At 36.2% G+C, this 12,360-nt stretch overlaps 1 protein-coding gene across 5 annotated transcripts in view; it reads left to right on the top strand.

Moving 5' to 3' along the window:
* MRTFB (myocardin related transcription factor B) overlaps positions 1-12,360 on the top strand; it is a 190,359-nt gene that overhangs the window by 75,089 nt on the left and 102,910 nt on the right. For 2 of the 5 annotated variants that reach the window (XM_030799136.1, XM_030799138.1), the window contains exons 4-5: positions 1,583-1,645; positions 2,201-5,043. The exons of the other annotated variants lie outside the window; for them this stretch is intronic. In XM_030799136.1, the coding sequence (XP_030654996.1) occupies positions 1,583-1,645; positions 2,201-2,232 (95 nt within the window). In that variant the 3' untranslated portion in view covers positions 2,233-5,043. Of the gene's footprint in view, positions 1-1,582; positions 1,646-2,200; positions 5,044-12,360 lie in introns of those variants that run through there. 5 annotated transcript variants of the gene reach the window in all.

The following is a 12,360-nucleotide window of genomic DNA, read 5'->3' as shown; positions in this document are numbered from 1 at the left end:
GTAATTCTCAAGGACATCAATAAACATTCTGATAAGTAGCTTGTTTTCCTGCTTTCAGGAGTTAGAGTACTTACACTGAGAAAAGAAGTATATACTCTGTGAATATAATTTTCCTTAGTTGTTTTAAATTAATATTTTTAAAAATTGGGCTTTAGGATTTATACTAAACACAATTATAGTTTTAAAAGCAAGCTATAAGCCTCCCAACTGCAAATGAAATTCTTAATTGTGGCAACTCTCATACTCTTTTTGTTTGTGAAAATCTCTTGAACCCTTCAAAATGAAAAAGAAGCCTTGTAAGTACCTTAAGGGTGAGGTATTCTCTTTCATAATGACCTTTATAATGTCTCCTGTTAGTATGTTTTGATTCACAATGTAAATAAGCACCTGTAACCCTGTCTGCCTTCTATTTTTCTACTCTGAGTGTCTTATTTAGACAGTTTTTGTTGTTACCGAGGATTTTGTTTGCTTCAGTGCATTGCAGAACACACCCATGCAGTGTGTTTGGAGCGAGGGAGGGGGCTGTGTGTGACTTTACCTTCTCCCATTTGTAGCTGGCAGTGAGTTTGATCTCCTGCTGGAGTAGCAGCATCAGAATGCTAACATGGGCTTGCTTTAGTTATCAATGAGGGGGTGGATGAAGCTTTGTGCATCAGCAAGACCATGGACCCTATTACAGCACCCCTGAAGCTCATTTTGAGTAATTTATTTAGTCTTTAAATTGTGTCCTCTTGTTGAAATACCTTTGGGGCATCACAATTAACACATTTATTAACAGTAAGATTTAAAACATAATAGTAATTAGCAGTTTAAACCGATGATGAGACATCATCTTAAACTTGTTTACTTGTTTTATGTTTACTTAACGTTTTAGATGACTTTTCTATAGTTACTGAAGTCACAGAAGTACATTATTTTCTATATAGATTGAGATAATTTTCATAAAAGTAGAGCCCCCCATGTCATTTATATTACACATTGGACCAGTGAATAAACTGAAACAAATTTATTAAGAAATAGTCTTTGCTGTTCCTCAGAAAGCAATTATAAAAGATTATATATATAATATAAATGATTAGTCTAATAAGTATGACTCAACTATAACCTCCTAGCCACTTAGACCTCACAAGACTTTGTGGAATTAATCAATTAGTTTATAATTAGTTCCTCTGCTGGGCTGACTTAGGAAAATTAAAGTGGGGCTCCATTTACTTATGTCTGCCACGTAACTCAATCACAAGGACCTCTTATAGCTAAAAAAGAGAAAAGATAGTTTTGGATACCTGTTCTCTACCATACCTATAAAAGAGCCTAATACAGGGAATGTACTGGAAAAAAGTGACCTATGACAATTTTTCTTTGTTACTTAGCTTATATTTTAAGACATCAATAATAAAGTACCCTTGTGACAGAAAACAGTAAGACTGATATGTTAAAGTAACATGTGTTGGAATTTTCTCTTTGGCTTGTAATTAATAATTACCTAGACTAATTAGCAAATATCATGTTTTTCTGACTCCTTTACATTAATCCGTACGTTGGCTCTCCTGCCCTCACCGACTACCCTCACTATTATTGACAGGAAGTATAGTCTTTTGGGAGTCAGGACTTCAGTCTCCTCTGCTGACTCGGTCTGTGAGCGTGGGTAAGTCTAAGGCGCTCTCTGTGTCACAGCTTGCCCATTATGACATCCGTACAGCAGCCTCCAGCCCATGTGTCTCCCTGGCGGCCCTTCCTCATTACATCATGTGTTCTTATATCTCATTGTCATGTTTGCCATGTGCTATTCATTGGGCAGCAGAAACAGAAAGAATGGAAGATAACTTCCATCTCAGCTAACCAATGGAATTTTCCTTAGATACAAATTAGTTGTGTTGCTGTTTAATACAGACCTCACAGCTGTATTAGTAAACATACTTGCCAGCTCTCTCAATTAGTCAGACTTTCCTGCCATATTTAAAGAAGAGAGTAATTGACTTGTTTGTTATTCTCAAAAATAATGTGTCTGATTTAGAATATGTAGTTTCTATTGATCGTTTTTAAGGGTTGGCAGGTATGTGTTAAGATTTTATAACAGCATCAAACCGTCAGCTAAAAGATAATTTTCAGCTCTTTTTAAAGCCCAAATTCATATTTTTATGGTATTTATGTTGTTGTTTTCATTAAGAAAATGCTAATCGTTGGGTGTCTATTTCACCAGTTAAATTTTTGATATATGGCCTCTGCGTTTAATGAAGACATAACAAGAAAAGCAAAAAGTCTGATTCACGGCTTGCCTTTGGTTCTCATAGTCTAAGTTTAAAAACTGACAAGTGTTACAGTTGGTCAGCACCGTCTGCAGATTTGCGATTCATAGCTACAAAATAGAAGACCCTCTTTGACAGAAGCCTTGATCCTGACATAGCAGTTAAGAAGAATGTTGCTTGGACTGCTTGATCAAACCACTGCCGCATATTATAGGAAAGTATTCTGTATCAGAATACTCCGCTCTCCCAAAGTATTAAAAAATTGATATTTCAAGAATGGAAATGATACTTTTTAAAATTATTGTTAGCAAACATTTATTGAATGATCATTGTGCCTCTTACTCTAAAATAATTCCTAGATTTTTAGGCCTCTAGTACAATGTTGAAAGTTCATGATGTAGTATATTCTCATAAACTTGTTACACAAAGATTTTTAAAAGACATTTCCCTGACTGTATACAGAAAAATAATTGGAGATGATTCTTGTGGATGACTGAAAAAGAAGAACCTAGTTTTAAAGAAGGAGGGCTGTAGAGTTAAGCCGAGCAAGAGCCTGCTCTGTTGCACTAAATGTGTGGTGGCAGGCCCCTCAAAGTCGTGGTTGGAATAATCTTACATATGCCTCCTGGATTGTTGGGAAGATTGAATGAAATAAAGCATCTAAAGTGACTAACACACATATGGCACATCTTAGGCTCTCAGTACATGTTTTAATTAACCCAGTCTTGCATGCCTGATGTGAGAATACCATGATGGAGGTACCAACTTTGGAGCCACCCTAAGCCTAGATCTTAGCCACACCATTACTGGCTATGTGAATTTGGACCAATTAGTTACCTTCCCTTTGCCTTAGTGTCCTTATCTGCAAAGTGGGGATCACACTAGTATTTGTTTCATAAGATTGCTATGAGGGTTAGATCAAGTAATCTAAATCAAGTATAGAGAATAGTGCAAGCACATAATTAGCACTTTATTAGTATGTATATTTTGAGAATGCAGTATCGTTAACCCTTGGACTATGTAGGGATTGGGGCACTGACCCCCATGCAGTAAAAAAATCCACGTATAACTTTTGGCTCCCTCAAAACCTATCTCCTGATAGCCTGCTGTTGACTGGCAGTCTTCCTTATAACATAAACAGTTGATTAACACATATCATATATGTTATATGCGTTATGTACTATATTCTTACAATAAAGTAAGCTGGAGACAAGAAAATGTTATTAAGAAAAATCATAAGGAGCTAGGTTCAGTGGCTCACCCCTGTAGTGCCAGCTACTCAGGAAGATCTCTTGAGCCTGGAGTTCAAGACCAGCTTGGACAATATATAGCAAGACCTCATCATAAGAAATAAAGGAAATTATGAGGAACACATATCTACAGTATTTTACTGTATTTATCAATACTGGAAGTTTACACAGTCTGTTTATAAAATGAATCATCTGTCTGAAATGGTGGGCAACCGCAGTTGCAGATCTCAATCTATGGTACATATCAAGCAATTCAACTTTTTCTTCTAATGTCATGACTTTTTTCTGCTTCTTGGGAGCACCTCCAGAATAACCAGCGGTACTTCGTAGGAGTCTCATTATGCAAAGTTTAAGGTACTGCACTAAACATGATGAAAAATATGTGAGAACCTCAAGAGATTACTTTTTACTTCGATGCGCAATTTCCTGGAGAGACAACTGCTCACGCGGAGCTGGTGAGCATCACTTGGTGTTTTAAGCAGTACTCGCAGCTCTTGAGCTTCACCACGATAGCAACAGGAGGTGACTGCAAAATTGTCACAGTAGTACAATATCCACTACAGTTGATTTATGTTCATTTACATTGCTCAACTATAAATGGTGCCACGTATGGTCTCGATGTGTATGTAAGTTTTGGTAAATTTTAACTTTTTATAATAGATTTGTGTATATTTTATGGTAGTAAATGATAAAAATAGACTAGTTTCCACATGTATTTTATACATTCACAACATACCTTTCTTAATTCTTTTGATATTTCTAGGCTGTGTGGTTCATCTGAGCTTTTTCAAATTTTCACACATCTCCAAAAAATTTTGCAACACATTTATTGAAAAAAATCCAAATATATGTGGACCCATGAAGTTCAAAGTCATGTTGTTCAAGGGTCAACTGTGTTTTAATTCATACTAAGTCAATGTAGTTTTTCAGAATTTTCACCATGATGTTTTATAACTTAGCATTTTTTTCCGTCGTCCCAGTGACTTTTGCTCCCATTTTCTACAAGTATTTCTTTTTTAAAAAGGTAAAATGGCATTGAGTTTCTTAATATCTCACCATGTACCTTCATAACATTTGAAGAGCAGCTTATCTGATGAGTGCCGAGAGGGCAAAGGCAGTGGGCACTGATTTCCCATGAAGTTCGTCTCTTGTTGGTACTGCCAGTTCCCACAATCCTAGCATTCTCTGGGCATCAGTCAGTGTCTACAAAAAAGGATTTTCAAATATTAAAGCATGTGAAAAGACAAACAGGCCAAAACTCAGAGCTCTCTAGGGACTATGACCTCCAAAACAGACTCCATTCTGACATTTTCACAGGCTACTTGAAGGAATTCCAGCAGGGTTGTTTCATTTGGTAAACTCCTAAACAAACCCTCTGTCATCGAGGACTGATTTATAGAATTTTCTCCTTATGTACTTGTTCTGAAGAGATTAAGATAGTAGATATGGTTGCTGAGACTCTTTTAAAAGTCATTTGATATATATGATAAGTACTATACAGAAGACTTTTGGTATTTTGAAGTAATAAAACAGTTATTTGTAATGTTTAAAGAGATTTTGTGTTCTGAGTTGTCTTCTAAGTTCTTTTTCTTCTTGATTCCAGGAAATCTATGTCATAATCACATCTCTAAGTTTTTTTCATTATAAACCCAATCATTTAACAAATAAATTGAATAAATTCGAAATTATCTTTGTATAAATAAGCATGTTAAAAATGTTTATGCATATATATAAATATACACATATGATATACATATATCATATGTTTTACAATGACCTTTAGAATATGTGAAACAGAAACAGTTCCAGTGTTGTAGAATATTCTTCTATGAAATCTTGGTGTAATGGCAGCTGTTTAGATGATGCTGTAAGGTCACTAGAGGGGGTGGATCTATAAGTTGTTTTTCAATTAGTCTGGATCCTCTTAAAATATTTTATTGTGTATTTTTATGCATTTCTTTTTTAAAAAAGAAGAATATAATGCTAAAAATAAATGAGAAGGGCAGAACCCAAGAGATTTGGAGCCTGGAGAGCTTAAGGAAATGGGTAATTAGGATTTATTTGGCTTGTAGTTGTCCTTAACTGCTAAGAGCCTCATGGTGGTCTCATCTGAAGTTTGTGAGTGGCATGTATGAAATTCCAGGGTGAACGGCATTCCACATTGGGAGGACCAGGTTTGTTGGGGAATTTTTGTATGGTTTGTTTCCTTCTTGGTGTGTTTCTTTTTAATCCTTTAAATGAATTCTTTAACTGAATTAACAGAGTTTTAACTGCCAAATAAAAGTCCTATACAATCAAAAATTTCTTAAGATTTGATATCTGATTCTGTTGTAGGAATGTAATATATTTTGGGAATGAGTTTAAAAATGGGACACAGGCAAGTAAATTGATTTATGATTCTTTCAACCAAGCTTCACAAAATTATTACTAAAAATAAAATTCATGTTATCATATTCTAATAACCTGTCATAAACCTAGCATATTTTAGGTCTCCTTAGTGGAAAAAAAAAAGGAAATGAAAGTGAAATAATAAATTGCTTAATTGGTCAAAATTAATTATTGAGTTATTGACTGTACTAGAGAATTGTGTGGCTCTTGATTGATGTTTAAAATATAAATAAAATGTGTATGCTGAAAAAGATAAATGTGTGTGTTACTGTTTCTCTCAAGCCAAGAATAACAGTGATATTTAACTAGACATGATCTTAATATGAAAAAGTATTACTTTTCTAATATGTTTTCCAACAACTTTTTTATCTCTCTATATTTGTTAGTCTCTTCATCTTTTTCAAAGAATTGGAATTTGGTTAAATAACAATTTGCTGAACCAATGAAACCTCTGGTTGCATACTTTTGTACTTGTTTGTGCATAGAAATCATGTAGCTGTTTGGATTGCACAACGCTTTCTGAACCCTCACGAGAAGGAAAATGCTTGCACCTTCAAAAAGTTGAAGATTTTATTTGAATACCCAAATATTACAATTCGAAGGATTTTCTAGATAATGGAATTTAAACTCATATCAAGTTAGGACTAAAAAAATTTTAATTTGAAGAAATTCAAGAACTTAATCTTAAGTTATAACTGTCAGAGTCCAGTGGTGTTATTACACGGAAACTATTTAAAATAAATTCTCTCATGAAAATATATATATTTCTTGAATGACCCCAAATGTTTCATGTACCTTTGAGGGTTATATAAATGTCAATTAGGTTCAGTTGATTAATAAAGTTGTTAAGTCTTCTATACCTTTATTGATTTTATTTGTTCTGCCAATTAGAGAGTAATGTTGAAAACTCCAACCACCAACATGTATTATTTCTCTTAAAGTCTACTCTGTTTTATATTAATAGCCCCTCTAAGTATCATGTGCTTACAACTACATGAAATATCTTTTTCTCATGCTTTTACCTTTAACCCATCTGTATCTTTATATTTGAAGTGAGTTTCTGGTTGGACATTGTGGCTCATGCCTGTAATTTCAACAATTTGGGAGGCCAAGGTGAGAAGATCATTTGAACCCAGGAGTTCAAGATCAGCCTGGGCAATAAAGCTAGACCCTGTCTCTACAAAACAATTTTAAAAATTATCCAAGCATGATGACACACGCCTATAGTCCCTGCTACTTGCGGGGCTGAGGTGGGAGGATCGCTTGAGCCCAAGAGTTTGAGGCTACACTGAGCTAGGATCACACTACTGCACTCTAGCTTGGTGACACAGCAAGACCTCATTTCCGTTTTTGAAAACTTTTTTAAATATTAAGGATAAGCTTGCTGTTAAAGTAGAAATTTAAAAAAAAATTTAAAAATAAAATGGATTTCTTATAGATAGCATAGCGCCGAATCTTTTTAAAATGTAGTCTGACAATCTCTTACAATTTTAATTGCAATATTTAGATCATTTACATTTAAGGTAATTATTGGTATATGTGGTATAGTAGTTATCTATTGCTTTGTAGTAAATTTCTTTAAACCATAACAGCCAAACGCAGCATGCATTTATTATCTCACAGACAGCTTCTGTGGGTCAGGAATTCAGGCATGTCTTAGCTGAGTACCTCTGCCTCAGAGTCTCTCAGGAGTCTGTAATCAGAGTGTCAGCCAAGGCCAGAGTTTAATCTGAAGGTTCAACTAGGGAAGGGTTCATGCCCAAGCTTACTTACATTGCTCTTTTTTTCAAGTATTCCCTGATCTTTTAAAATGCATATCTAATATGCTGCTAATCCCACCCAATAAAAGTTTATTATTTTCCTTTTACCTTTAGAAGTTTTATTTTGTTCTTTTTTTTACTGTCCATGTTTCTCCATGTTATATTTAAGTTTTCTTTTAAATACTTGTATATAGTCATAGTAACTGTTAATAGGTTCATTTATTTTTGTCATTCTGGGTCTGTTTTTATTGATGAATTTTCCTCCTATTTAAGAGTTGCATTTTCCTGCTTCCTGGTGTAAGTAGTATAGTAATTTTTCATTGGATATAATTTTGTGAATGTTGCATTACTGAGTGTCTGGAATTTGTTTTTGTTGTCTTCAGTTAAAGAAAGTTGGGCTTTGGTTTGGTAGGCAGCTAAGTAACTTTTGGATCACCGTCAAGGCCTTTCTTAAATTTTTTAGGAAAGATCTAGGGTAGCATTCGTGCCAGGGAGACCCCCTTAAACGTATCTCTGCTGCATGCCCTGCTAAGTGCCCCAGCGGGGACATTTCACTCAGGCTGGTTGGAGTTCGAACATTTCCCGACCTTGTATGCACTCTGGGAAGTATTTAGCTTATAGTCCCTGGTCATTTCTTGCCCAAACTTGTGAAATTTTACTCTGTGTACATACAGCTTAGCACTCAGCAAAGACTCCAGGGCACCATTAAGCAGGTTTCTGGAACTCTTTTTCAGCATAGATCCTGTTTTTCACAAATCTTCCCTGAAACTTCAGCTGCCTTAGCCTGCTTAAGCTCTCCTCTCATCTCTGTCTCCTCAGTTCACCAAGCCTAACAAGCTCCTGTGTGATTTCTCCCTCCTCTCACCCACAGTCTAGAAGTTGCCTCCAGGCAGAAAGTTAGGGCAGTTATGGGCTCATCTCATTTGTTTCCCTTCTCTCAGGGGCGACAGCCCTGCATTACCTGTTTCCCAATGTGTGAAAGCAATTGTTTCATATATTTTGCCCAGTTTTCTAGTTTCTTATGGCAGGAAGTTAAGTCCAATGATTGTTATTCCATCATGGCTGGAAAACGAGAGTCTGGAATTGGGATTTTCACATAGGACCTTTGCTTCTCCTGTGACACATGCCTCCTCTCAGTACATATGGATGAACTTTCTGACTAGGACTACAGTAGCAATATCAGTTTATTTTTGGACCCACTCAAATGCTCAGACCTTACTGGAAGTACCAAGTTGCTCTGCTTTTTGATCAGTGGATGAATGAAATCAAATTGTTGGTTAAAGACCAAGGCTAATAGTTATGGTTGTTCTCATGGCAAGTAGCCTTTCACTTTTGCTGTTGATACAGAATGGTCAGCAAGACTGTCATAGAAGATACCATGCTAGGACCTCTGGGATTGCTTGGAGATAATGGCATGGTCATTCCATTGGTTCAAGAAGTCATCTCTTTTTTTAAATTTGAAGCCTCAAGGAGGAAAGGTTTCACTGGTTGGCAGAATCCATTCTTCAGTAATAAATAATTGATTGTATATTATTTTCTCTTATAGAAATATTGAAATTTTAAAATATTCTCTTTTCCTCAGTGTTTGAATTTGATTCAACTTGGAAAAAGATTCAGCCTTTAAAAGAGACAACTAAAGACTGTATTTTCCTTCTCACATGTACATTAAATGGGAACTTTCTTGTCAGGATAATCTAGGTTATAGTAAGAAAAAGGCAAGGAATAATAGATCTATCACGGGTGCAGCTAACCATCCTTTTCACACCCTCCCATCATGCGTTCCTCCCATCAACCACTCCCCACTCCCCCATGCGAAGGAAAAGGTCTTGGAATGAAATATATCAGATTATTTTGGAAATTTACATGCATATAAACTATTCTCATCTCTTTTTTATAGTTTGCATTTTTCTTTTTTTTTTTTTTTTTTTTTAGAGACGGAGTCTGGCTCTGTCGCCGAGGCTGGAGTGCAGCGGTGCAATCTCGGCTCACTGCAAGCTCCGCCTCCCAGATTCATGCCATTCTCCTGCCTCAGCCTCTCCGAGTAGCTGGGACTACAGGCGCCCACCACCACGCCCGGCTAATTTTTTTTGTATTTTTAGTAGAGACGGGGTTTCACCGTGGTCTCCATCTCCTGACCTCGTGATCCGCCTGCCTCGGCCTCCCAAAGTGCTGGGATTACAAGCGTGAGCCACCGCGCCCGGCCTATAGTTTGCATTTTTCATGATGTGCGCATAGTACTTTTATATCAGTGAAGGTAAAAATCTTTTTTAAACAAATGTCATATAGTAGGGAATATCAGAGTGACTTGGTAGCTCATGATTATATTGTGATATTGGGAGGATTCTACTTAGAGCTAATTGTCAAGTCAAATCTTCACAACATGTCATAGATTCTCATTCTTTATTGAACACCAGAGCTTTAAAGAAGAATTTAGGTTGATAAAGAGTTTTGAGTGGTAGAATAGAAAGAAGATAGAGTATCACTGAGATTATCTGATAATACCACTCAAAAGTACACATCAGCATAATCATGGAAACATAATCTGATCAAAATCTCTGTGGTGTGGCTCCCCAAAGTTTGTACTCCCTACTTTTTAGCCTTGGGCCTAGTGGTTTAAGGTTCCCACCTTGGTTCACAGGGCCACCCCTTACTGCCCACATGAGCTATTGTGTGCCTGTCTCACAGTTGCTGAGAAGCCAGCATGGGAGTTAGGAGACAGGGAACAGATGGGAATCTCTAGTAGTGGGCTTGATGAGGGAGGCTTCCATGTCAAAATTGGCCACAGAGATGGAGAATAACTGATCTACAGCAGATAGATGCAGCTCCAACAAGGAACTATTGAGTTTGGTTCCTAGGTTCATTTGGTCCAAGTGACCTGCTGATACTGCAGATACTGATACTGATACTACAGATAGAAGCCAAATAAATGAGACATCACTGAATAAATGAAACGTGAAAAGACTGTTTTTGAAAATTAGAATTGTCAAAGTATACTTTGTACTTCAGAATATATCATATTCTATTTTTATCAAATGACTTTTATATATACACTTTCATTTTATTGGCCCAAATGTTTGAAAATGTAATTATTTGAGTTAATGCATTAATTGGTTTTAATGTGTTATTGCAGAATGTTTTTCAATAGAATTTTTATTTTTAAGCTATACAGTTTTTATAAGGGACAGTTCCCCCACTTTTGCTTTGTTAAGGACTATAATCATGTAAATTAAATACCTACCACTTCTATTTTGACTTTCTTAGTTACCATGTGTCTTCTCACAAAAACACACCACTTTTTTTCTCATTCCTTTTGGTAATGTAACCAATCAACACATATTTTTATAGATCCACCTACAAACAAGGCACTGTGTTAGATTTTTCCATGTGTTTCTGCATATTTCCACATTCTTCCTTCTTGCCTACACAGTAGGGCTAGAACCAATTGGTGAATAGCAAATTAAACTATGAATTCTGCCAGTAGTGAGAGAATGTCTTTCCTGACTAGGCAAAGGTATTTTACCTTTGAAGTAGGTTTTAATTGTTTCCATTTTATGAAACCTATAAATTGAGGGTCAGAGAAATTAAATAATGCAAAACACCCAGCTAGCTAATGAGGTATAAAGTTTTAAAGTATATTGTTGGTTCTAAAGCTACCTGGTTTAGATGGTTATAAATAGTGCTATTACAATAGAAAAAATATAACTTCCATTTGAAAGGTAGTTAAAGATATGTTTAAGATTATTAAGATGCTTTTATTTTTTACATAATGAATATAGCTATAAAAGGTATAAATATAATATGCAAAGCTAAAAAGAGTTAAGATTTTACTTGAGGGAATAGTTTTATTTTAAAAGTCTGTTGAAGGTTAAGACATTCTATAGTCAACCATCTACCTTGTTGAACTTGCCTAGATTCCCTTTCATTTAAGTTTATTCATATATAATAGGTGCTATATAAAGTTTATTCATGTGGAGAGCTGGGCACAGAGGCTGACTGACGCCTATAATCGCAGCCACTTGGGAGTCTCAGCCAGGAGGATCACTTGAGGTTAGGAGTTCCAGATAGCAAGGGCAACTTAGCAAGACCCTGTCTCATAAAGATTAAAAAAAAAAACAAAAACTTAGGTATTGTGACATATGCCTGTGGTCCCAGCTACTTAGGAGGCTGAGGAGGGAGAATTGCTTGAGCCCAGGAATTGGTGAGCCAGGATCACACCACTGCACTGTAGCCTGGGCAACAGAGTGAGACCTCAGTAGGTGTATTCATGTGGATATTCATACAAAGAAAGAAAAACTCATTGTTCAGTGTTCTCAAGTTATATTCTACTTGATACTTTTCTCAGAAAATGTTGCCATGCTAGGAAGAATTACTTTACAACCAAGGACCTTGGTAGTCTAGAACACAGAGCTGTAGTCAATTTTGTGTGTTTTCATTCTAGCTCAGTACTTTTGAAGGTACTCAGCTAAATGAATGAAGAAATTTTAAAAATTTCTCGTTTTCTTTTTTTTTTTTTTTTTTTTTGTGACGGAGTCTCGCTCTGTCACCCAGGCTGGAGTGCAGTGGCACAATCTCGGCTCACTGCAAGCTCCGCCTCCCGGGTTCACGCCATTCTCCTGCCTCAGCCTCTCCGAGTAGCTGGGACTACAGGCGCCCGCCACCACGCCCGGCTAATTTTTTTTTTTGTATTTTTAGTAGAGACGGGGTTTCACCGTGATC

The sequence above is a fragment of the Nomascus leucogenys genome, chromosome 18, assembly GCF_006542625.1.
Source record: "Nomascus leucogenys isolate Asia chromosome 18, Asia_NLE_v1, whole genome shotgun sequence".
Taxonomy (NCBI): Eukaryota; Metazoa; Chordata; class Mammalia; order Primates; family Hylobatidae; genus Nomascus; species Nomascus leucogenys.
This window is presented reverse-complemented; position numbering and strand designations above follow the sequence as displayed.